The 26997-nt window shown below is 37.0% G+C and overlaps 1 protein-coding gene across 1 annotated transcript in view; it reads right to left on the bottom strand.

Moving 5' to 3' along the window:
• Window positions 1-26997, bottom strand: part of LOC132126489 (protein diaphanous homolog 3-like) — a 405695-nt gene that overhangs the window by 86953 nt on the left and 291745 nt on the right. The window contains exons 21-23 of the mRNA XM_059537748.1: window positions 26001-26130; window positions 17690-17814; window positions 7928-8092 (exon numbers count right to left, since the gene is read on the bottom strand). Of these exons, the coding sequence (XP_059393731.1) occupies window positions 7928-8092; window positions 17690-17814; window positions 26001-26130 (420 nt within the window). The remainder of the gene's footprint in view (window positions 1-7927; window positions 8093-17689; window positions 17815-26000; window positions 26131-26997) is intronic.

Raw genomic sequence — 26997 nt, 5'->3', positions numbered from 1 at the left:
TTGTCAAGAACTCTGCCGCCTCCTCTTTTTTTAACAACGACTGTCAAAGTCTTAGACTGGGTGCTGGCTATTTGGTATTAACTTTTATTCAGCTAAAAAAAAAATGAGGATGATAAATAAAATGGCAAATTCCATTACAGGGTTAAAGAACTAATTACACTGGAAAAACCTAGTAAGCAGTTCACATCAGGATTTTTAAAATCTGGCCCTGGAGTCCTACAGTTCTGAGAATTTAGCTTCCACCCTGATCAAACTCACCTGCATGTAATTTTCTAGTCTTGCATTGGCATTTGCCTGCTTCCTTACTGTATAGTAAGATAAAAACAAGTACCTGGATGATACTTCACTATTCCATAAGACCAGAGACAGGAGAGGAGTTGTGAATGGCTTTCAAAATGTCTAAAAGACTCAAAAGACAGTAATTTATTATCAGATTTGATTTACTCAAATTAAATATTAATCATCATCAATAAACAGCATATAAATGAAAAAAAATATATATATGTTACAGAGTTAAATGTCAATCCAGGAAGTGGTAAAGCACTTTGAAGCTTTGGGGCTGATGATGAAACTGATCTAATGCATCTTTGCTCTGATCATCGTACTGAATATTTGTATTTGATATATACAAGTCTGTAATCAAATAGTATTTGATAAAAATGTGAATTTCACAGCTTTTTCTTTCTTTTCTTTTTTCGAAATGTTGCTTTTTTGATACTGTAGATCATGGGATTCTTTTTGACTTTTGTAGGAGTGGGGATGATTAGGGAGCTTACTTTAAAGTGGTTATCTTCCTATCTACATGGAAGATCTTTTGCAGGTGGAGTAAGGAGGCTTTATTTCATATCAGCATATATCCTCAGGGGCTCCTCAAGGTTCACGTCTTGGTCTTGTTTTGTTCTCCTCATATATGCTTCTTTTGGGTTTAATATGTCAAAAATGTAATGTTGCTTATTGTTCTGCTGATGACTTCCAGGTGTATTTGTAAGTTGTAACGATGAATCTAACATTACAACTTTGTTTCAGTGTCAGAATTAAATAAAGGCATGGATGGCTTTTCATTTTCTGCAGCTCAATGAGTCTATATCTAAAGTGGTCATTTTTGGTAATTTTGGGCATCCTGTACATCTAGGCCCCTTAGCCACTAATGTCAACACTCAAGCAAGGAACCTTGGTGAAATTTTTGACTCTTTAAGTTGAAATATTATAAACACACCAAATATGGGTTGCCAATTTGTAATCAGTTTGCATTTTTTTATACACATTTTGGTAGTATTGAAAGATTGGGTTAGCCAAACTGCTGCTGGTCTATTTCAAATGGGTGGATGAGGAGAGAGGGGCAACCCTCATACACACACGAACACTAAAAGACTCACATAGTGAACACATAGTTCAATATAAATTGACTAGCACCCAGTGCAGTAGGGGCTCAGTGCAAGGGAGGGCATGTCCAACATTAGCATCTTTTTGAACGTTAGTGTTGAGGATCACACAGAATGAACCGTATGCAGCAGAATGTTCACCTTGACACCTGGTCTGTCTTTTATGACTAGGGCAGCGACAACAATCCAATGTTTTGATGTGTTTGTGTGCCTGCATGCAACTGTGGCTATTTGCTGATAAGACAGAGCTGCCAGCTAAAGGTCAAAAGTCAACTGTAGTAATGAAAGAGTGCTGGTTGCCACAGCAACTCCCATGGTACAGGATTATGGGGTGTAATTCAGAGGTTTGGCAAGGCTTGTGTATCTCTCTTGAGCTTGAGCCTCATAATTAAATACTGCTTATAACTGCTTTTTGTCATTTTTTTCAGCATTTTACAATTAAGTATATATTACTAGAACAACCTGCAGCTCAGAGCAGTGTGCGTAATCAAATTGCTGTTACCATTTCACCTAAAAGTCCTGTCCAAATCCTTTCATTAAAAAAAAATAACAAAAAAAAACAAACAAAACAAAAACACAGTGTGGCCACACATATTTTCAAGATTATAAAACAAACCATATTACAGCAAACCTGGCCACCCCTCAGTGCATCCACTAATATTCAACTACACAGAAGATCTGGTAACCATGATTCAGATGCAATGAAAGACAGAAGCATATGCAACAATACTTGGCCATTGAGCAAAGGAGCAATTTCATCTGTCTTTCACTTCTCTACTTTTTGTTTGGCCCTTTAATTGTCAATTCCGCTCAATGGCTGTTTCAAACCCTATTAAGCTGCCAACTACAGGTAAGACAGCATTTTGAGTGTCATCACAGACATGTCACAGCTGACAACCCGGACAGCATTTTTAGACATTTACAATTTCAAATTGAAGCAGCCTACATAGTAGCCTACCATGCATCATAAGTCAGTTGCACAATCATATCAAATCTATCTACTACCAAGACAAATCAACACAAAAATACACTTCTATTTAATAAAGATGCACTTTCAAAGTGTATTATTTTATGCAGTCTTGTATGTTGCGTCAAGTAAATTTGTCTTGTTGTGAATATTTGAAACATGAACATAAGACTAAAGCACTAACAAAAACAGTAAAACACTTATTTTGGTGGGGCATTGCAAAGGTCTTAGAATTAAATCACCTACAGTAGCTATACAACATTGCCCAAAATGCTGCTGATGTAGCTGGATTTAGAAACACAGTCAATATGCGGAGGAGAAGTGAAAGAGGTGAGGAGCAATCATCATCCCTCTCTACACAAATTCAATTATTTACAACAGTCTGATTGGCAGGAATGGTCATTTGCTATTGCAGAAGCATTATTTTTTTTTTTTCCCCCTTTTTCATTTAATTCTCCCACATTAGTCTGTCTCCTACTCTCTTTTTGTCTTTATTTTTAAACTTAAATAACTTGTCTACAGTTTTCCACCCTAAGAAAGAAAATAGAAAAATGGGGTGAGAAAGTTGGAATGTATGTGTGTGCGTGTGTGTGTGCGTGTGTGTGTGTGTGTGTGTGTGCAAGTATGTGCCTGCACTTCTGGGAATCAGAGGAGCAGCAGCCAAAAACAATCTCCATCAAAACCCAGAAATCCTGTCAATGTCATTCTGCAGAAGAAGTAGTCAGAACCAAAGAGAAAGCATGAGAGAGATGTTATTGAGAGGATGACTAAGCATGTGTGGCTGCAGGTCTGCACGTGTGTGAGTGTAGGAATGTGTGATTGCATATAGTGCTGCAGTAAGGTGAGTATGTATGAAGTCCTGTAGCCTCCTGCTCAACTGGTAGTCCCCTGCCACTCCTCAGCATTGATTTAAACAAGCTGCTTCTGAGGGCTGAAAACTCACTGACCTGGAAAAGGGCTGAAAGAGGGAGAGAGGGACATTCTGTTTGAGGGTGAAGTGTGAACAGGGGAGAAAGAGAAGCAGAGGACAGGAAGTGTGGGACACAGAAGGGGACAGAAACATCTGGCTACATACCTTATATTTAAAGTTAACATGAAATCAGAATTGACTCTGTTTACTTTCTTAATTCACATTGCTACTGTTATTGTCCACATTGCTCAAAAAAAGGCATACTGTGTGAAAAATAGTGAGACAATAAGTAAATGTCATTTACATCAGTGCTGTACAAAATAAATAATGAATATTATAGTAAATAATTAAATGTTATATAATTACTTTTTATATTCTAAATCAGTGGTTCCCAACCTTTTTCAGCTCGCGGCCCACACAACCAAACACATATGTTTGTGCGACCCACTGCAAAAAAAATTAACTGACCCCGCTATTGTTGGGTTAATAACTTGGTAATCAGAAGCTAGATTGTTATGTATTTATTGAATGAACTAGGGCTGTGCAATATGAAAAAATAAAAAATAAAATTATCGCGATTTCTTTGATCAATTTTGCAATTGTGTCATACACAGATATGCTTCACATTCATAAATGCATTCAGGATTAATTTGAAACATATTTCCAAAAGAAAACCAATTAGAGCTTTATCAAGAAGTTGTAACGTCTCTAGAACAGAGATAAGTCAAAATAATCACTATAGTAAAGACGTAATAACATTTCCAGACTTATGGCAATAAATAAATAAATAAATAAATAAATCACGTGTCCAGGGACTTTTTTTGCCATGCATTGTTCATAGAGCTCATTACAGGTTTCAATGATGCGCCACAGGAGTGCATTACCATGCATCTGATGGCAAACCCACCGTCAGCTCATACCCCAAATTTCAGCATTTCCATCATGAAATCATCTAAAATAATAAAGGTGATGAGATTCGTCTCATCACTGTAGCAGCCAAGTGGAAAATAACTTTTGTATTTCAAATAGCTTTTCATAAAGGAGACAGGCAGCTTCTCTTTTGTCAGATTAGTGCACTAGAACCTTCAGAATGGGAATGTAGGGAGTGTGTGAAAGCGCATACAATTACACTCAATGACAGTAAGTATAGACAGAAAGCGCTCAGTCTCCATTTGTGTAACCTGCACATATCGTTTGAGGGTGAGCAATATTTGGCCATTAATCACCCAGTATTCACCCACTACTTGTGATGGCTCCTCCTGTTTGAGTAGGTCAGGGCCAGTGTTGTGCCAGTTCATACTTAAAAAGAACTAGCTCAAAGTTCAGTTAACACAGATGATAATGAACTAGTTCATGTTCATAGTTCATTTTTTTTTAAAAATGAACTAAGTTCACATATCTAAAAACGAACTAGTTCACGTTCATTTGTTAAATTCTTTTTAAGATAGGCCACTATCTTACTCAATAGAACCTCTTTACCATCCATTACCAGCTGCAAATCACTGCCACTCCAAAACTAATCAAAATTATTGTACCAATAAACAAGAGACAATTATTTATACATTTCAAGCTTTGTGTATTTGATGTATTTGTCATGTCTGTGTGAGGCATACACTGAGTTTCGTTAAGTTAGGATGTGCTCTAGTTGACGTGCAATGCAAGTGAGCACGCGGGCACCTCCGTTATATTTGTTTCATCGGCCTATTCATTAAATACAGGCAATTGGTTGATGAAAAGTTGATTAAAATTAAGATACAACTTATACAAAACGAAATTCACTTTAAAGAAAGGCTTTCTATAACAACTTCAACTTCAACGGTCAAAATCATGTCTGACCTGCTCCATGTCTCATATTGCGCATCCTATCTTACTCGGTCGTGCTGTTCACTTTTCATAAATCAACATAAATGGGAAAAAAAATAAAATTATAATATTTTAACAAATATGAAACACACTTTTTTAAATGGCTACAACAGTATAGTATGCCTACATAGCTTCTCTCTATTTGTACAAATTTCAGCACATTAATTTAATTCTGAATTTTGCACACACAAGTTTAAAGGCATTTTTTCAAATCAAGTTCACGGATAATTGTGCGTGCATTTATTAGCCTAATCATTATGATACTAAAATCCTAACAAATAGGCTATGCTATGTACAAAAAATCAGATGAGCCCATAAAATGAACGGTTAAGCATTTTCCTCCCATAGAAAACCATTATAAGAACGCTTAATGTGGCTTAATGCAGATTAGAATGTCCCCTTATTATGTCGAAATAACGAGATATCGATACTAGGCTACTGTGTCCACTGTGGTCTCCTTTTTGATCAGCGGAAACGATTTTTGCTTGTTTGGGATCTGACTGTCCAGCGTATTTGAAAAAATTAAGCAAACTTTCCTGTCTTTTTGACATTTTTCCCCTGCGTGAAACTATCGATGCTTACAGCAATCTCAACTAGTACAACAAGCGCGCAAGTCATGTTTCACAAACATTGAACACTACACAAACAGTAATTTTTTTTTCATTTAGGCAATTAATTTTAGTGACACAGGAGGTGCCGGATCCAATGTCGGAGGTGACGGAACATGTTCCGGCTCAAATTAAGCCCTGGTAAAACCTGACTTTTCAAATGAGCGTGGACGTGAACTGCGCATGCTTTTCATTCCTGCCCGAGTGAGCGCCGTTCTCGTTCACGTTCATTGTATGAAAAGTAGAGCTGAAACAACGAATCGATTAAAATCGATTATTAAAATAGTTGTCAACTAATTTAGTCATCGATTCGTTGCTAAATAATTAATTTGCCGTAAGCGGCTTATTTCGTGCATATTTCAGATCTGCGGTGACCAAAGTGTGGCAGTAATGAGCCACCGGAGGATTTACTCAGCCAGTACAGCAGGAGAAGTAGCGAATAGCCAATAGCTGGCCTCGTTTTATGTCACGTGCTTCCCGAACGGCGTCTCTGCAGCATTCAGCAGGATGTGGGAGTACTTTATTTTGAGCCTTCAAAAAAGAAGATTAACCTGTAAACTCTGCACTACTGAACTGTTTAAGGGACCGTTCACATATCGCGTCTTTTGCGCGCTCATGTTCGTTATTTCCAATGTAGGCGCGCAGTATGCGCGCCCATAATGTAAGCGACGCGGTCGCGACGCACCCGTTTTTCCAGGCGCGTGCACACCGCATCGAGTTAAAAACATTTCAACTTTTCAGAATGCAGCAAGCGCACCGCGGGTCATGTGACAAGAACTAAATAATCAGCTTCATCCTTTCCCGTAACAACTTTTAAAGCTCAGCCAAGATGAAGGAACAGCTGATCATAGCTGTATATGGATTCCCATTTTGAAATAAATTTAGTAGCAGAGCTACTGCAAGCGATTTTTAGAGCTGCAAATCCATTTATCCTTTGCTGAAATTTCCGCGTCTTTCAAGGAGAGAGCACGTCATGGTTGCTTAGCAAAGGCAGACGCCTCAGGGGCGCTTCTGCACGAGCGCTTTGGAAAGGAGGAGAAAGCGGTGCGCACAGTCTATGGGTGCGCCTAGCGTTTCAGGCACGATATGTGAACGGCCCCTAAGCCTTTTATTTGTGCAGATTCTCCAGTACAATGTTGTTTGCAAATGTTTAGTTGTAAAAGCTGATAACATTGCTTTTTAACAGTTAACATTTAAAGCTTTACAAACATGTTCTGTGATCAGTTTGTCGTTTACCAGTTCATAATTCAGTCGTGCAGCCTAATTATGACTGAATGAGAGAGGTAAATGTTTAAAGATATTTGAAATGCACTTTTTTTTTCTAAGTATTCACTGCTCTTTTTCACACAGCAGGTTTTTTGTGTGTCCGTTTTTTCTGGACAACCTTCTGATGGATTTTACTTTAAATTGTGAGTTCCATTCAGGTTTCATGCCATTGGCACTTTATTCGAAGGATTGTTTACAATTTCACAGCATAAGCTATAAAGCTGTTTCCCAGTAAATAATAAAATACAACGCACTGCAATCTTATTCTGTTTTATCCTTATTCTTCGTGAAAATATGTTCTGAAAGATTCCTTAATAAGCTTTGTTCGGGATGTTAAACTACTTTAGGAGCTCTAAGGACTGCCATGGTGAAAACATTATTTGAAATCTCCTTGTGAAATTTGATAGAGTATGGGTCAGTGTTTTGATTGCAGAAGAGTTTGACAAGGGATCACTAACACATAATAAAACAACTCCAGGTATATTTGTGATGAGGATATGACAATGCAAAATTATTAAAATCTCTTAAAAATCTATGCTGAATGATAAAGACCCTTTATTAATAATTTACTTTGGGGGAAAAATGGAAAAAACTAAAATATAAGTACATAGACAGATTAATCGATTATCAAAATAATCGTTAGTTGCAGCCCTAATGAAAAGTGATTCGTTCAGTTCAGCGTTCGGCGAAAATATGAACGCGTTCAGTGAACGCCGTTCATTGAACGCGTTCATGCACAACACTGGTCAGGGCTTGTGGGCTAAAAGGGATGAAGGTTTGGAGGAGAAGGAACCAGATTATTTCCTGTAAAACAACTGCACAGCTGCAGATCCTGCAAATACAAGCCAGTCTCAACCTGGCACTGACACGACTCCATTTCAATAAGGTATAGCGGCTGTGATTATGATCTGATTCAGAGTGGGCAGCTTACCATGAACATGGCTCTGAAGTTGCTGAGGTCAGTGAAGAGTTCCTCCAAAGAGGTCTTCTTGGGGTCGATGGCGAAATATGCCAGCATGTTGAGGTAAAGGGTCACCATATTACTGTGCATGACCACCAGCTTCTGGTACTGATCTCTCGCCTGCGTGGAGAAACTGTGAGGAATAATCGTCAAGGACAAGAATCTAGTATTGGAAAGTGAATGTGCAAATATTTTGTCAAAGTTTAAAAAATTTAAGAACAGCACATTTTCTCCTTTATCTTGGGATTTTAGTTTAAGGAAAAATCATACTTACTTTACAATTTGGTTTACTGAACATAAGTTCAATAAACCAGCAGTGATTTATACAATTATTTAACTTTTTAAGTTCATTAGTGCAGTGCACTTTCATTTCAATAAGGAAAATTGTTCATCTTTTTTTTTTTTTTTTTTGGTAAGGATGATGTGAAGTCCCAGAAATAGTTTGTGCTCAGAAGGAACCAAAATGAAAACCATTTTTAATCCCTGATCGCCTCACTACACACCTATAATGCAACACTTGCTACAGAGCTATGAAACCAGCACATTAAGAAAAAAAAATGCCAAGACACCTATACAGCTATAAATAGTCCACACAGAAAAGTCCAGTTCGTTCTAATTATGGTTAAACTGCTGCTCTTGCACAGAGCCAAGCGCTGTATCCATGTCTGCTCTTTAGCCAATTAAACTGTGTCTATGTGTACAGTAGGACCCAATGCAAAACATGTAATTTATTAGGAAAGAATACACACACAGGCATTTTGCTAATCAACAAACATAATTATAAACGTTTAAAAAGTACTTCCAGTCAATACAGACAGCCATTTGAACAAGTATTTGTTCCACACTCACTGCATTAAGATCTAATGGTAGTATGAGGACTATGTTTTTATGGTTTACATTGAAAACGTAAAAATTCATTCAGATCTTAGAACATTATCACTTTCTGAAGATAATGGGAGTAGTGCTTTGTGCAAAACTCACCACCACAATATTAACATAATTGACTACTGATTCAAGGTCTGTCCACCTCTGATTAAATTTGTTTTCAAAGCGACTTACATTGAATTCAAGGAATACATCAGTTAATGCTTTTTTGGGGGGTAAATTAAAGCCATGACCTTGGCGTTGCAATTGCCATTTTAGTGCTATATTGTTTGAGCTGCAGGAATAATATTCTAGTTTGGTAAATATTGCTCAGGTTCTTCAATGCAGATCTATGGAATTATTTTGCTCTGCCTTTATTCTCAACTTGTTGTATAACCCAACATAATATTAATAGTTGCAAATGCCACTAATTAACACCCTACAAATCACTCACATATCTCTTGCACACACTGTCATATGTCAACATGCATAAGCACACTGAAATATCACATACTTTGAACATGGATCTGGTGTGAAAAAAAAGGAATGGGCGATAATTTTTGATGATCAAAATATTGCCGCTTGGAATGGAAAGTAAAACCATCTACATCAGCAGTCAAAGAAACAAACAAAGGCAAAAAAAATATTTATATACATACATAAGCGGACTTGGATTTAGACAGATTTTTTTAACAGTATATTAAAATATTCAGATTTTTTACTGCTATATGAATGAAGTGTTTTAACTAGGATCTACAGATATTTACACTCATCTGATCTACAACTCACAGATCGAGCCACATCACGTCTATAACATTATTTCTCACATATACACAAGCACATACATGCACTGACGTGGTGACTCTTACACACATGCACACACTCTGACACGAAAGAGGGGGAATCTGGGTCTAATCCTTGCTGTCAGGTCAGAAATGCCTATGCAAAGACAGCAAGCTTTACTCCAAATTTCATAGTAATATTTTGACTTTGATGTGGTTTTAATTAGTAATCCTGTTTGAAGCTGGTGCTTCACATCAAACTTAAAAAAAAGAAGAAGAAAAAAAAAAAAGGCTTGTGTTAAAACTTTGGATCAGCGTCCAAAAAGTTTCTCTTTTATACCGGCATTAGCTTCACAGTGTATGTGTGTCTGTGTTTATGAGCTGGCTGCAGGGTAAACTGTTCAGCAGGTTGTGCTCTCAGATTGACTAGTGAACGGCACCACGACAGCACAGTCACACTAAAAACAGATCTGAAGTTAAGTGACAATCTCTCCTCCTGTCATTCTCAAGTTAAGTCCTTCAAAATGCTTTAGTGTATTCTACTTACTCACTATAAAGTGCATCTGATTTATCAAAGCTGCCTTCATCTTCAGCTCATGTTAAGACAGTAGATCTCATCTGAGTTTGCTTGAAGACAACCATTTAGATGAAACATTGACTACGTTTACATAACTTAAATTAAGATGTTTACAAGACACTAGCAAACTTCTTCACTCCTGTTTACATGCAATTTTTACTATTCTGATTATAAAAGTAAGTAGTGGTGTGGGGACGCTTGAACTCAACTCTGTTCAAGAGATCAATAGATATGTCTGTGATTGGCCACAGTGCTCAATGCTGCCAAAACACGTTGCAACTAGAAACCTTTGAAGCTCTCCTAAGTGCAAACACTTATATGCATTAGAGCATTTCCTACTTTTGCAGGCTCAACTGAGAGTGCTTTTTTTCCCCCGTTTTTTGTTTGAGGGTGCTTAGCAAAAAAATGTCACAAAGTTCATGCATGAAATTGTGTGAAGAATATGCGGCATCCATGTGCGTCTGAGCACTTGCACAATTTGGCCAAATCTGTGATAATGCATTTAGGGCATTTACATGCCTGTTTAGTGTAATTAAAATTGGCATACGCCACTTAGATTTATGCGATAATGGTTACTACGATTATGAACTTAATCGCATTATTTTGACGTATTGCATTTACATGAGGTCAAGTTTAAATTGCAATAATGCCAATATAATTACATTATGAGAGTGCATGTAAACATATTCATTGAGCATGCTACCCACACAATAAACATTTAAAATACATATACAAAAATAAATGTACATAGTATATATGTTTTATGTCTTTAAATGAAGTTACTTTATTTTAAAGGGTTACTCCACCCCAAAATGAAAATTTTGTCACTTACCCCCCAGGTCGTTCCAAACCTGAAAAAGCTTAGTTCATCTTCAGAACACAATTTAAGATATTTTAGATGAAAACCGGGAGGCTTGTGATTGTTCCATTGACTGCCTACTGAATTATACTGTCAAGGCCCAGACAAGTATGAAAGACATCATCAGAATAGTCCATTTGCCATCAGTGGTTCAACTGTAACATTATGAAGTGACGAGAATACTTTTTGTATGCGAAGAAAACGAAAATAATGACTTTATTAAATAATTTGTCTCTTCTGTCTCTCTCATCATCACCATTGCGCCATTTTGGGGAATATCCAATGAACTTTTTTCATCCAAAATATATTAAATTGTGTTTCCTCAGTTTGACAACTGTAACTCTCTTTATATATGAGCACTGTTGGGAACGTTACTTTAAAAAAGTAATTAGTTATAGTTATTCACTACTTGTTCCAAAAAGTAACTGAGTTAGTAACTGAATTACTCTATAATAAAAGTAACTCATTACCAAGGAAAGTAATTATTTGCGTTACTGCAAAAAAAAAAAAATTGCTATATGTCAAAGAGATTTCGTATTTTTTTTTTTAGCAGTTTTCACAAGTCAGTTGAATTGAGTAGAACAGACAGATGTTTGTACATAACTTTCGATATTTATTGCACGCCAACAAACAGCAAGAGTTTTATCCTGCACTTCAAGTATTATCTTTGTAAGAAAAGTGTTTTTGGCCACTAGCTTTGTAGATGCATGTGTCGTATTAAATTAGAGCTGCTTCGCTCCTGGACATAATTACATGCACGTTCTTGCATTTGACTACAATTAATGTGAAGTAGTGCTTATATCTCCACCTTGAAAATGATTGCTCCTGATTCGCCATCTCTGCTGCTGCTTCAATCAATGCATAGTATCGCACGATATTTAACGTCTAGTAATGTTAACGGCATTGTAACGACGGGAAAAGTAATTAGTTAGATTACCCCGTTACTGAAAAAATTAGTCGTTACCTAACGCCGTTCTTTTTAATGGCGTTATTCCAAACACTGTATATGAGTCAGCCAGACAGCACTGCTGTGTTTGCAGGAAGTCCAGAATGGAGCCGCTAGACAAGTACACGCAAGCATGACCATATTACATCGTCGGTTGTCGGTACGTTTCATAATTGAATACAAGCTTTTATTATTTGTTTTTAAATCATTAAATGGCCTGGCTCCACCATACCTTGCTGGATTATTAAAATGGCACACATCTGCTAGATCTCTTAAGTCCTCTGATTATCTACAACCCGAATTCCGGAAAAGTTGGGACGTTTTTTAAATTTTAATAAAATGAAAACTAAAAGACTTTCAAATCACATGAGCCAATATTTTATTCACAATAGAACATAGATAACATAGCAAATGTTTAAACTGAGAAAGTTTACAATTTTATGCACAAAATGAGCTCATTTCAAATTTGATTTCTGCTACAGGTCTCAAAATAGTTGGGACGGGGCATGTTTACCATGGTGTAGCATCTCCTTTTCTTTTCAAAACAGTTTGAAGACGTCTGGGCATTGAGGCTATGAGTTGCTGGAGTTTTGCTGTTGGAATTTGGTCCCATTCTTGCCTTATATTGATTTCCAGCTGCTGAAGAGTTCGTGGTCGTCTTTGATGTATTTTTCGTTTAATGATGCGCCAAATGTTTTCTATAGGTGAAAGATCTGGACTGCAGGCAGGCCAGGTTAGCACCCGGACTCTTCTACGACGAAGCCATGCTGTTGTTATAGCTGCAGTATGTGGTTTTGCATTGTCCTGCTGAAATAAACAAGGCCTTCCCTGAAATAGATGTTGTTTGGAGGGAAGCATATGTTGCTCTAAAACCTTTATATACCTTTCAGCATTCACAGAGCCTTCCAAAACATGCAAGCTGCCCATACCATATGCACTTATGCACCCCCATACCATCAGAGATGCTGGCTTTTGAACTGAACGCTGATAACATGCTGGAAGGTCTCCCTCCTCTTTAGCCCGGAGGACACGGCGTCCGTGATTTCCAACAAGAATGTCAAATTTGGACTCGTCTGACCATAAAACACTATTCCACTTTGAAATAGTCCATTTTAAATGAGCCTTGGCCCACATGACACGACGGCGCTTCTGGACCATGTTCACATATGGCTTCCTTTTTGCATGATAGAGCTTTAGTTGGCATCTGCTTATGGCACGGCGGATTGTGTTTACCGACAGTGGTTTCTGAAAGTATTCCTGGGCCCATTTAGTAATGTCATTGACACAATCATGCCAATGAGTGATGCAGTGTCGTCTGAGAGCCCGAAGACCACGGGCATCCAATAAAGGTCTCCGGCCTTGTCCCTTACGCACAGAGATTTCTCCAGTTTCTCTGAATCTTTTGATGATGTTATGCACTGTAGATGATGAGATTTGCAAAGCCTTTGCAATTTGACGTTGAGGAACATTGTTTTTAAAGTTTTCCACAATTTTTTTACGCAGTCTTTCACAGATTGGAGAGCCTCTGCCCATCTTTACTTCTGAGAGACTCTGCTTCTCTAAGACAAAGCTTTTATAGCTAATCATGTTACAGACCTGATATCAATTAACTTAATTAATCACTAGATGTTCTCCCAGCTGAATCTTTTCAAAACTGCTTGCTTTTTTAGCCATTTGTTGCCCCCGTGCCAACTTTTTTGAGACCTGTAGCAGGCATTAAATTTTAAATGAGCTAATTAAGCGGATAAAAGTGTAAACTTTCTCAGTTTAAACATTTGCTACGTTATCTATGTTCTATTGTGAATAAAATATTGGCTCATGTGATTTGAAATTCCTTTAGTTTTCATTTTATTAAAATTTAAAAAACGTCCCAACTTTTCCGGAATTCGGGTTGTACTTTTCACTATTGGTGGGAAGTCGTGACCTAGTGGTTAGAGAGTTTGACTCCTAACCCTAGGGTTGTGGGTTTGAGTCTCGGGCCGGCAATACCACGACTTAGGTGCCATTGTGCAAGGAACCAAACCCCCAACTGCTCCCCGGGCACGGCAGCATAAATGGCTGCCCACTGCTCCGGTTGTGTGTTCACAATTTGTGTGTGTTCACTGCTGTTTGTATGCACATTGGATGGGTTAAAAGGAGAGCACGAATTCTGAGTATGGGTCACCATACTTGGCTGAATGTCACTACACTATTCTCAAATCTAGACTGAAACTTAGGGGTGATCAGGCTTTCTCAGTCGTCGCAGAATTTCTATTTTAATGAGTTCCTGCGATGGCAATGCTGAATTTTCAGCAGTCTTCAGTGTCACATGATCTTTCAGAAATCATTCTAGTATCCTTATTTTCTTTTTATCAATGTTCAAAACAGTTGTGCTGCGTAATATTTCTGTATAAACTATGATACTTTTTTTAAAAGTTGATTTGATTAATAAAATGTTGAAAAAAACTGCATTTATTTGACATTTTCTATATTGTTAGGACGTAATGTCAATGCTGTTTTATATGCATTAGTATGCTAGTGGTTGTGCTGAATAAAGCAAAATCACCGCTGTGTGGTAACTACTGTCCTAGAAGGCAATAGTTTGTTTGCAAGCTCACCTGAACCTCACTTGAATAATCAGGTATTCCTAGGCAAGGAAAAGTTACTATTAGCCAGAACCATGCAAACAAGTGGACACCTAGAAACTGGAAAGAGCTGCTTTAACCCACGCATCTCACTCAAGGACTTAGTATAACAGGACCTAAATGACTTATTCATGATGAAGACGTTATAAGGGAGGGCAGACTGGCTGGCCAGCGATGCTTGTTTGGCATACACGTGAAATCTTAAGGGAGTTCTTCCGGCTGCATATGCACACAGATCTGTTTTGAGCGTCTACTCTGCTGTCTTTTATACTCTGAGTTCATTCACGTCCTCCAAGCACACCTGCTTCGCTCTCTGATTAGAGAAAGAATGGAGCGCAGGGGCCATGATCAGCTAATGAAAGGAAAGACGGTGTATGAAAGCGAGAAATAAGACTTCATTAACTCTAATACTGATCTGGTTGCTGATGCTAAGAGCTCAGAAGAAAGAAAAGGGCCCATTCCGTGTTAACGCTGACAGAGGAAAGGTGAGAAAGGAGGGTGGACTCTGGGTTTTTGTTCTAAATGACAGAGAGCTAAACTAAATAAAGAGAGAGAAAGGTTGACCCTTGAACACAAGCTCTGTGCAGAGGGATATAAAAGCATCGATTTTCTCCTGTACACCTGAGCTTGTTAGAAACTCTCATACTGTACACTCACACATAATGCCTCTAAGTCACACTATTAAGAAACACCCTATAATACCTGGAACACACACTTCCACACAATATGGACAAAAGTAAAAAAACAACATGTATACTAAAAGGTGTACTAAATTAAACATGGATGAAAAAGGTGACAAAGACTCGAGTTTGCATCTATGATACTGTCATGCAATCTCTATGCAGATATTTAGTTAAAAAGGCCACAACAAAACAACTTCATGTACTATCATTTTGAAATGAAGTGAATAGGGCCCTAAGCTCCTCATAAATTTTGGATTGATGCATAAAAAGTAGGTAAACTTTACTCGAATCAAAATGCGTTATGTACTAGTGTCTGTGAATATAAAGCCGCGAAAATAGCATTTAAAAATGAATCCTGCATGTTCTGAGTGTCTATAAATGGCGTAGATGCTAAGATTCGTTCACTACACACATCTTGAAGCACAAGACGCTTGCAGTTTTTTCAGCCTCTGCCACCTCAATATATGAACACATGAACACAATCTCTAGAACTGCTCTGAGTCACTTCATGAGCATTTTACGGTTTCTTTTGAGAAAAACTATTGTCATATCATATACAAACAGAAAAAAAAGGGTCAGAAAAAGGTCTTCACAGTAACCCGTCAAAATACAAATGTTAAACCTTGAAGAAAACTTGACAGAAATAGTACTTCAAGTAATGATAGTACTACTGCTACTAATACAATTATTATTGAAACATTAATTTTAAAGGAATATTTAGAAGAAAAATTCTTTACCAGAATTTATTTAGCAGAAAAATGTAAATACACAAGACAATATTTATGAAAAAAAGAAAAGAAAAAAAAAACATTACAACAGAGTCTAGATAGATTAAACCGGAATACTGTAAAATGAAAACGGAAAAAACTGAATTTGGAAAAGAAAAATTACGGAATTTGGAAAGAAGATTAAATGGATTTCATAAGTGTTCAACAAGCACATATGGATGTAGTATGTAAAGTCAATTAATTTAAATGCTACACATAAAATTAGGCATAATAACACTATTTAAAAAAATATATATATTTATTTTGAAATTAAAATTATTAAAAATGTATATTTATTTTACTTATTAAATTTGAAAAAAATAAAATAAAATAAATAACTGCATTAAACTGTCAGTGTTTTTTAATAAAAACAAAGCAAACGTAGACTAAATGTGAAAAATAATGGAAATTAGCAGCAAAATTTAATATCTGTATAGTATAATATAAATATTAATTATTTTAGTCATTGTGGTACCATAAGACCATATCATGGATTGCTAATATTTTCATACATAACTAAAAATGTGCACATTAAACATCAAGTCCCAGTGTAAGAGACCAATGCAAAAACTTGGTTTTTAATTGCTATCTGGAAACCTATTAAGCTGCTCAATAAGAGAACATTTTTTTGCCATCATCACTGTGTCCAAATTTTACAATCAATACCCAAAAATGCTGTGTAGCAGGGTAGCTCCCTAATATTTTAGTCAATGCATTCATAAGACATCTCAGCAGGGATGAGGTACTAAATGTAGCTATTAAATGGAGAGAAGAATACAAATTTAAGAATAAAACACAAAGTAAAATACTACAGCATAAAAAAGCAAAAACAGGTAAAAGAAAATGTGCTGCATAAAATAATTATAAAAGAAAAGGTGTGTGGAAGGTTGGAAGACGGTCCACTATGTGGTTGGTGAGTAAGATAATAACCTCCCTTGGTAGAGTCCAGCCAGGACAGCGTGAAGGGTAGTGCAAGTCGGGTCAGACCCAGAACTGCAGGAATTCACTGGATCAAGAGCACACACACAAGTATTAAAGTAAAAAAAAAAAAAACAAGAAATCATCTGTTTTTGTCCACAAAACAGCAAGCATAAAAGTTAAAAAAAAGGCTTGGTAAGTCAAAAACATGAATAATGAAGCTACCCAAGACTACCTGCTCCACCCGAACTATACAAAATGTATGAGAAGAAAGGTTCATTGAGGATTATCTGGGTATATGTTTTGTTCAGCGTTTAGTTCGTGCCCCTGGTATCTCCCCTGGCAAAACGTCTGGCTTTCAAATGTTTGCCATTTGCAGAGGAGACAGCATCCAGACTGCAGGGAACAATGCAATGACAGACAGCTGGGAAAAGAACTAACAAGCAAGTACAGGAATGTACAACTCAATTATCAAACTGTCTTCGGTTTCACATGCAGCCCGGTGAAGTTTGATATAAATAATTAATTCACACACGCAGACATAAACTCTGATTAGTGTTTGTGAAACTGTGTGAGGCTGAAGGGTGCTAGAGAACCACGCACAGAATAAATAATGTTGATAGCAAAACAGCAATGAATAAAGGGTTTAGACAAAAAATAAGGAAACAAAAATGTACAGTGTGGGTGCGCATGCAAACATGTGAAAGGATATTCCCATCTTGCTGAGGAACAGGTCCTGCTGGTCGTCTGTTGAGCTGAAAGTTACCAGATCCTTCTCCAACTGCAGCAGGTGTTTCTCCATCTGTCTCAAGCTCTTCTCGAGGTTTTCTGCTGATACTAGACACAGAGATACAGATTTTAAAGCATATATAATACACACACACACATATATATATATATATATATATATATATATATATAGTCCTTTTTGTATGTGTATATATCTATTTATATCTATACATATATGTGTGTGTGTGTTAATAATGCATTAACACAAACTCATTTAACTGCACTCATTTTATGAACGCACAATTAATGCATGTTCTGTATGACCGGTTGCCAAGCCCATAGTTGGAGAAATGCAGATGCACAGTGTTGCCAACTTATCAGCTTTAGAAAAGTATTTAAGAAACATTTAGAACAGATAAAAATATGTGATTAAGCTGCGATTAATCATGTGTTAACACATGCCACAATGATTGTGTGGATGTCATTATTCTCAACATTAGATCACTAACACATTGAGGTAAGATTTTAGCCTTAGTTGCAAAGAAATTACACACAATCTTTAGCATACAATTTCTAAAAGGTTCAATGTTAAACTGTTAGCACAAAAACTATCATTTTTTAAAAATATATATTTGTTTAATTACTAGTACAAAAATTCCTGTAAGACCAAACCAGGTCTGTATCTTCCCTCCGTTCCTCACACATGCTGGTAGTTTGATGAGGTAATTATGTGACTTTAATAAGAGGCTCAGTTTTGATTAAGCAGACGCTGTTCGGAGGGGACGATCCCGTTCCATGCACAGTGTAAGCTAAATGTGATGGGACACATTGACTGAGCATCATGTGTTGAGATTTGGCTTAAACATCCTCAGCTTAGCTGGATATTATTTATTGCATTTTCATAAGGAATTGTGTAAATTTTAAACTACTTAAATGCTAATCTGCTTAGTTAAGTCTGTCTATTTTTTTTCTTTTGGTCCTTAATATTTTCTAACATGTACGATGAACAATTTGAAGCTTTTAACAAGTGATTATCTCATACATTTCCCATATCTTGGCCTAAAGGGTGGAAATGCACATATTTTGCATTCAGAACAACATAAAGCTTCTCCGTAATGCATGTTTACACAATCAGAAGAGACAAGCTGAATACAAAAACCTAATTTTAGCCACTAAACCCATCTCTAGCTCCCTCTCATGGAGTGAAAGTAGAAAGAGAGACAGAGAGATAGAGGTAAATCTGGATTCATTGGACTGTGCTAAGAGCAGCTGGCGCTGCCATTTTGAGTGTGACCCAAGAGTCCAGTGTCTACACACACAAGCCTATTTATCAATCTGTATGGTACATTTATTCAGGACTCTAAATCACTTCAGTGCATCACTCATTTGGCACCCTTCTAATGTTGTTATATATGCTCTTTTGACTTATAACCACCTAGCAACTACATAGCTGTGCAAGAGCTGTATGTGATGACTAAATCTAGCCTACAGTTACGGTATACATTGATGCACATATTATATGTACACTAAAGCCAAAAACAAAACTATTTAAATCACTCACGATCTTGAAAAGTGACAGCAGAGTGAGTGTTAGTGTGTGTGTGTGTGTGTGTGTGTGTGTGTTTGTTTTTAAGGGGGTTGGTGAGTATAAACCTACACTCAAAATGCCCATTCAGAGGGATACTTGAACGTAGGGCTGGGCGATAATTTGATAACGATAATTACTGTGATATAATTTCCCTTGATAAAATGATATGAAGAGTTCAATCAATGTTTGATATAATGTTTATGCGCCAAAAGCGGAACGAAACAGCGCGACTCATTTGAATGCCACACTGACCATTTATCCGCTCGGATCAAAGTTCAAACTGCCGTGTGGCGCGAGCTCACTAGAGCTAAAAGTGTCCTAGAAAAACTTTATTTTTTATTAAAAAAAATAAAGTCTGTGTTGGCACGGGTCTCGAACAAGCGTTAAAAGACGGCGTGCCGCGAGACAACAGTCACAAACTGTGTTTACCTATTATGAAAATAAACTATTGCAGAACCCTGACTACATTTTATGGTTTGTGATGCTAAAGAACATTTCATGATGTCTCAGACAACTGTAAATTTGTGGCTACTGTGGTTTAATTATAAATGCTATCGTTAACTCATATTTACCATAATAAAATAATTTTCTTTGCCTCTTTATTTTTGTATACTGTAAAAACTTCAACCACATTGAAGTATTTTTGGGAAAAAAAAATGAATAAAGGTTGAAATATTATATTAAAAGTTGTACTTATATTTTTTTTGTAAAGTTATCCAAAGGATTAATTAGCTAATCAAAAAAGAACATTCGATTAATAATTTATTTTAATAAAAATAATCGTTAGATTAGCCGACAGAAAAAATTATCGTTAGTTGCAGCTCTAATTTACTTAATTATTCAATAAATCAATGTTATTGCGAATGTTAATCTACTTGTTATATGTTAATCTAATGGTATATGTGAGGATTTCCAGTCAGGATTTAGACCGTATCATAGAACTGAGACTGCTCTCCTTAGAGTTACAAATGATCTGCTCTTATCATCTGATCGTGGGTGTATCTCTCTATTAGTTTTATTGGATCTTAGTGCTGCGTTTGACACAATTGACCACAACATTCTTTTGCATAGACTTGAACACTTTGTTGGCATCAGTGGAAGTGCATTAGCATGGTTTAAATCGTACTTATATGACCGCCATCAGTTCGTAGCAGTGAATGAAGATGTATCCTATAGATCACAAGTGCAGTATGGAGTACCTCAAGGCTCAGTACTAGGGCCGCTACTCTTCACGCTTTATATGTTACCCTAGGGAGATATCATCAGGAAACATGGTGTTAGCTTTCACTGTTATGCTGATGATACTCAGCTCTATATTTCTTTGCGGCCCGGTGAAACACACCAATTTGAAAAACTAATGGATTGCATAGTCGATATAAAAAACTGGATGACGAGAAATTTCTTACTGCTAAATTCTGAAAAAACAGAGGTGTTAATTATAGGACCTAAAAACTCCGCTTGTAATAACCTAGAACACTGTCTAAGACTTGATGGTTGCTCTGTCAATTCTTCGTCATCAGTTAGGAACCTAGGTGTGCTATTTGATCGCAATCTTTCCTTAGAAAGCCACGTTTCTAGCATTTGTAAAACTGCATTTTTCCATCTCAAAAATATATCTAAATTACGGCCTATGCTCTCAATGTCAAATGCAGAAATGTTAATCCATGCATTTATGACCACAAGGTTAGATTATTGTAATGCTTTATTGGGTGGTTGTTCTGCACGCTTAGTAAACAAACTACAGCTAGTCCAAAATGCAGCGGCAAGAGTTCTTACTAGAACCAGGAAGTATGACCATATTAGCCCAGTCCTGTCAACACTGCACTGGCTCCCTATCAAACATCGTATAGATTTTAAAATATTGCTTATTACTTATAAAGCCCTGAATGGTTTAGCACCTCAGTATTTGAATGAGCTCCTTTTACATTATAATCCTCTACGTCCGCTACGTTATCAAAACTCAGGCAATTTGATAATACCTAGAATGTCAAAATCAACTGCGGGGGGCAGATCCTTTTCCTATTTGGCGCCTAAACTCTGGAATAACCTACCTAACATTCTTCGGGAGGCAGACACACTCTTGCAGTTTAAATCTAGATTAAAGACCCATCTCTTTAACCTGGCATACACATAACATACTAATATGCTTTTAATATCCAAATCCGTTAAATGATTTTTAGGCTGCATTAATTAGGTAAACCGGAACCGGAAACACTTCCCATAACACCCTATGTACTTGCTACATCATTAGAAGAATGGCATCTACGCTAATATTTGTCTGTTTCTCTCTTGTTCCGAGGTCACCGTGGCCACCATATCCAGTCTGTGTCCAGATCAGAGGGTCACTGCAGTCACCCGGATCCAGTACGTATCCAGACCAGATGGTGGATCAGCACCTAGAAAAGACCTCTACATCCGTGAAAGACAGCGGAGACCAGGACAACTAGAGCCCCAGATACAGATCCCCTGTAAAGACCTTGTCTCAGAGGAGCACCAGGACAAGACCACAGGAAACAGATTATTCTTCTGCACAATCTGACTTTGCTGCAGCCTGGAATTGAACTACTGGTTTCGTCTGGTCAGAGGAGAACTGGCCCCCCAACTGAGCCTGGTTTCTCCCAAGGTTTTTTTCTCCAGAGAAGTGGGCAGCCATTTATGCTGCGGCGCCCAGGGAGCAGTTGGGGGTTCGGTACCTTGCTCAAGGGCACCTAAGTCGTGGTATTGCCGGCCCTAGACTCGAACCCACAACATTAGGGTTAGGAGTCAAACTCTTTAACCACTAGGCCACGACTTCCTCATAATAATAATAATAATAATAATAATAATAATAATAATAATAATAATAATAATAATAATAATAATAATAATAATAATAATAATGTCAGCCGACCCAAACCGGTTTCATGATTTGAAACAATATGACAAAAACTAAGAAATTAACTTTTCTATTTAAATATTTATTTTGTTAAGGAAAACTAATGGTCTGGTTTCTACAACTTTCACTTTGCGGCAAACATCTAGCTTTAAACTCCAAAGAAGTAAAGATTTGACATTTATTGTTATAATTATCGATAACGACTCACATGGAAAAAAATATTGTAATTATTTTTTTGGTCATATCACCCAGCCCTACTTGAAAGCAATGCATGTGTTTGGTTCTTCTGGTGATTTGCAAGCTATATAGCTTAAACACATGTTAGGTAAAAAATAATAATAATGTATTGCCTGAATGCACTGTAAGCAGTGTTGGGAAAGTTCACTTTCTACATGAACTAGTTCAAATTCAATTCACAAATTTTAAAATGAACTAGTTCAGTTCATAGTTCAAACTACAAAATTTTGAACTAAAGTTCACAGTTCTAAAAATGAACTAGTTCATAGTTCTTTTTTTCCATAGCCTACGTTGCTGCGAGCTATTATTTTTCAAAATTATTGCCACAGCCCATATAGAATCACAGACAGCAATTATTTTATCAGTTTTAACAATGAAGCTATGCGTCAGATTTCATCTTCATATCCAATTTTGAATCCTTATCCAACCAGGGTTTAAATTAGCATTGAGGGGACAGCATTTCCCCATTGTTGCTTTAATGCTTTGTCTCCCATTCTCACCGACCTTGTCATAAACATCATACAATTATTTTACATGATCATACGCCTTCTTGCCACATGCTGCTGTCGTTTGCTGGTTTTTTTTGATGACCCGTCACGCATGCGGCGGACGGCGGTGCGACACTGGTGGTTGGTGCTGCCAGATTGGGTGTTTTTCCGCTACATATTAAGACCCGTTTACGGTGTGTTTTAGCCGGGTTTTCGCCTGGAAGGCTCTATAGAAATCTGGCACCCTATTGAACGAAGTTAACCTTCGAGCGTGCCGTTCACAGACACCAGAATGAACGAGTTCACAGTAACGGTCATCAGGCAGTAATACAGCACGTTCAGTTCACGTTCGCCCAAAATATGAACGAGTTCATGAACTATCGTTCAATGAACGCGTTCAGGCACAACACTGACTGTAAGTTGCTTTGGATAAAAGTGTCTGCTAAATGTAATAATTGAGTTATAACAAGTGAGTTATATTTGCGTGTATGTGTGGAGGACTTCATTTATCCACTGTGAGTTAAGTGTCACTTTGTACACTACTGTTCAAAAGTTTGAGGTCAGGAAGTCTCTTATGCTAATCAAGGACACATTTTATTAAAGAAATACAGTATAAACAGTATTTTTTTTCTTTTTTTTTTTATATGTAATTTATTCCTGTGATGGAAGAGCTGACATTTCAGCAGCCAATTTAATGTGTCTGTGCTGAAGGAAAGTACACATTTGAAAAAAAAAAAGGTAACTAGGTAACTCACGAGACAGAGCTGTAAGTTAACTTTTTTACATGTTGCTCTGGTGTTACAGAGGTCGAAAGGTTTGTACAACAGGCCACATAATTGTAGTGACAAGAATAAAACATCTGTTATTATCTCCAAAAATAATTAACCACAAGTATCACTCAAACAGGAGATTAATGTTTCAATATTACTATATAAAAACATTAAGGGAAATATTACTATTGTAAAAAGACTTTCACTATAATATACAAAACTTTTTATAATAATTATTATATAATTGTATTTTACAGAAAACTGCAGGGTGACCTGTTATCATTCAGGGGGCCTATAACCAACAATCATTAGAAATGTCTAAGGTTTTATTATAGATTATTAAATTATGTAAAAAAAAAAAAATGGAAATCTTAAGCATTCACTGAGTGAAAAAATCAACTATCACATGCATGCTACTGTGGTAAATGTATTCATTGCACACGGGACACATGTTTTGCATTGTACAGCCCTGCTATGTTGAAACACATCCTCGTTTGTGCCATCTGTGTGTGCCAAAGAGAATAAATATAAAATAGTCCCAACAGTAGTCAGCTGGTGCTCTTGAAAAACACGAAAGAAACACACATGCATGAACCCTCCATTAGCAGCCACTTAAGAAAATCACCCTAGACCTACCTGCACCACAATGGGACACAAAACCATAACAGTTAGGGACTGACATGAGCTAATTCTTAATGAAAGTATCTCAATTGCCAAAAAAAAAAGTAAAACATGCACCTGCTAATGCAAGCTCTGAAGAACAGAATAATGGGAGTAATATCTGTAAAACGATCAGAGGCTCTTTCCTGAGGGAAGCGCGGGGACAGACATTCAGTGTGGTGGGGATACAGTACGTTACCCATTATGCCATTTCAGCTTTGATGAAGGGCACATGAGCAGGCAGCACTAATGAAATGGGGAACAGGAGAGAAAAAGACAGACAGTCAGGGAGTAAAAAGTAAAACTAATAAAAAGCTGCAGAGACAGAACCAATAAGTGTAGGAGAAAGTGGACATGATAAAGAAATCTTTAAATTAGCTTGGAACACAAAAGGAGATGTTTTGAAGCACATCTGAGCTGTTAATTTCCATACACTGAAACTAAATTGTGAACATGAGCTATCAAGCACCATGTTTGACTGCTAATATTTGCAAGCGTGATGAGATTTGAAGTGAATAATGACTAATTGTTCTTTTTATGTCACAAAGTGTATACATTTCCTCTAATATAGCTTGCATGGACCATTTTTATGGTGTCATTTGTCATGTACAAAGCTGAATTTTCATTGTATAATAAAAAAAAAAATAATAATAATAAAAAACAGAGCAATTATTCTACTACCTTCATGTGTGTTTGTAGCACACGATGGTGAGTAGAATATTTACATTAATTTGGTCAAAATGAGCTAACAGTTCATCATAAAGTCAACATGAATCAATATTAACCCCATTTAGGTCTTAATAAATGTCTCTGGCCTTACTGTACATAATTCTTCAAAGCACATTACTCTTAAAATTATTTTTTTCATTATAGCTAATATAAAATGTAATAACATTCCCCGTCTCAAAAACATTCATGCTCAGCCGATGCAATCGTCGCTACAAAGGTAGAAAACAACATTAACCAATAATATTACAGCCTAATAAGTCTAACAATCCAATAAAATTTGAACTAATAAGTCCTGCCCTCCATCATAATGTATATCATTTGGTCTTGAAACACTCTCTAAGGCTGCCAGACATACACGTAGACAGGGCCTCTTTTTAATCACTCCCTCTAATAATTCTGTTTGATTATTTGCTCTCGCACTGCCAAAAACTCTCTCAGTCTTGCTTTCTGGAAGCATTAGGTAATGCAGTGAGTTGGTTTAGTCCTGTTGTGACTCTGCCTCCAGGGCTGCCGAGGGCAATGTGACCTCACACAATGGCTCCTCTGCTTCTCTGTTTGCTAATACACACAGACAGGCAGACACACAGACTGTCGAAAATATCATCTCACCGATCACGATCTGTTCAGATTAAGATTTACAATAGAAGGATCCTGAGATCTGACACTCACTGATCGTGAAAACGCACACAAGCTGACATTATCTCTGTTGCTGATAGAGTGTGAAATGAACCTGTGCAGAAGTCGACACAAACTCACAACACATTCAAACTGGTAGAGCTGATGTACTGTACTTTGTGAGAGTAACATTAAAGAACTGTTAAAGTGGACTGAAGACTTTTTTCACTTACTTTTCAGACGGTTAGCCAGGGAGACTAAACTGAATTAAACTGTTAATTCTGTCCATTTTTTAATAGATGCTGGCTCTTTGTGTGTATACTTTGCAGTACCTCGACTGGCCTGGTCCACATGCTGTAGATCGTCCACAAACTTCATTACTTCAGGGTATTTCTCCTCACACGTCTCTGCCAGGAAGTGAAGTAGAGTGGACTTCTGATCAGCCGATTTAGTGTCCTTCAGCTGGGAGCCAAAGAGACATATAGAGATGCAGACAGACATTAAATCAGAATTGAAAAAAATACAAATATATACATATATCCATCAAAAAGGGAAAAAAAATGTTCAGATGTTCAGAACATTACAGAAATAGAGAGAAATCAGAGAGAGAGATTCTTGAAGGAAGCCATCGGCGTCCACCGCCTTCACGTCTGACAAGTTAATTTGATAATACACTGAAATTGCCGCCGGACTAGAAAAGCAAGACATTTTCATTGTCAGTTATGATTATCATCGTGGCACAAGGATACTGGCCCTTGTAGAAGTCAGTGCAAAAAGCATTTGATTAATGCTGAGAGCACAAACATTATTAAGCTCTTCATGGTGGTGGTGGCTGACGATTTAAGATGTTTGATTACTGTTGGGGGGGGGGGGGGGTAATGAGAGATAAAGATCAAGTAAAAACAAAGTTCAAAATTAAAACGAGAAATTTACTTTGCATCTAGTCCATTTTAGTACTCAGCACTATCTCGCACTCTGCCATTTCTTTTAAATGTATGTGTTCTGACAGAGGCTTTGTGCTGGATATACACACTGGGTTCAACTGGATAATTGCAGTGTCAGAACATGTGGAAGCCGTGTGAAGCATTAGACAGATGAGGGGGGATGAAATTAGGTTTTGTTGCTCTGCCTGAAAGGGCTTCTCAGAAAAAAAAAAAAAAAAAAAAAAAGTAAGAAATAAAAAGGCCAGATTCTACAAATTGCTTGTGCTGATTTCATCTGTGAAGTACGAAAATGACAATACAAAAAGAAACCCAAAATATCTAATCTGATCCTGCTGTCCAAGTCATTGATGTCTGTGAAAAATCTCAAATATCGGTTCTCAATCGG

Source organism: Carassius carassius, chromosome 44 (assembly GCF_963082965.1).
Source record: "Carassius carassius chromosome 44, fCarCar2.1, whole genome shotgun sequence".
Lineage (NCBI taxonomy): Eukaryota > Metazoa > Chordata > Actinopteri > Cypriniformes > Cyprinidae > Carassius > Carassius carassius.
This window is presented reverse-complemented; position numbering and strand designations above follow the sequence as displayed.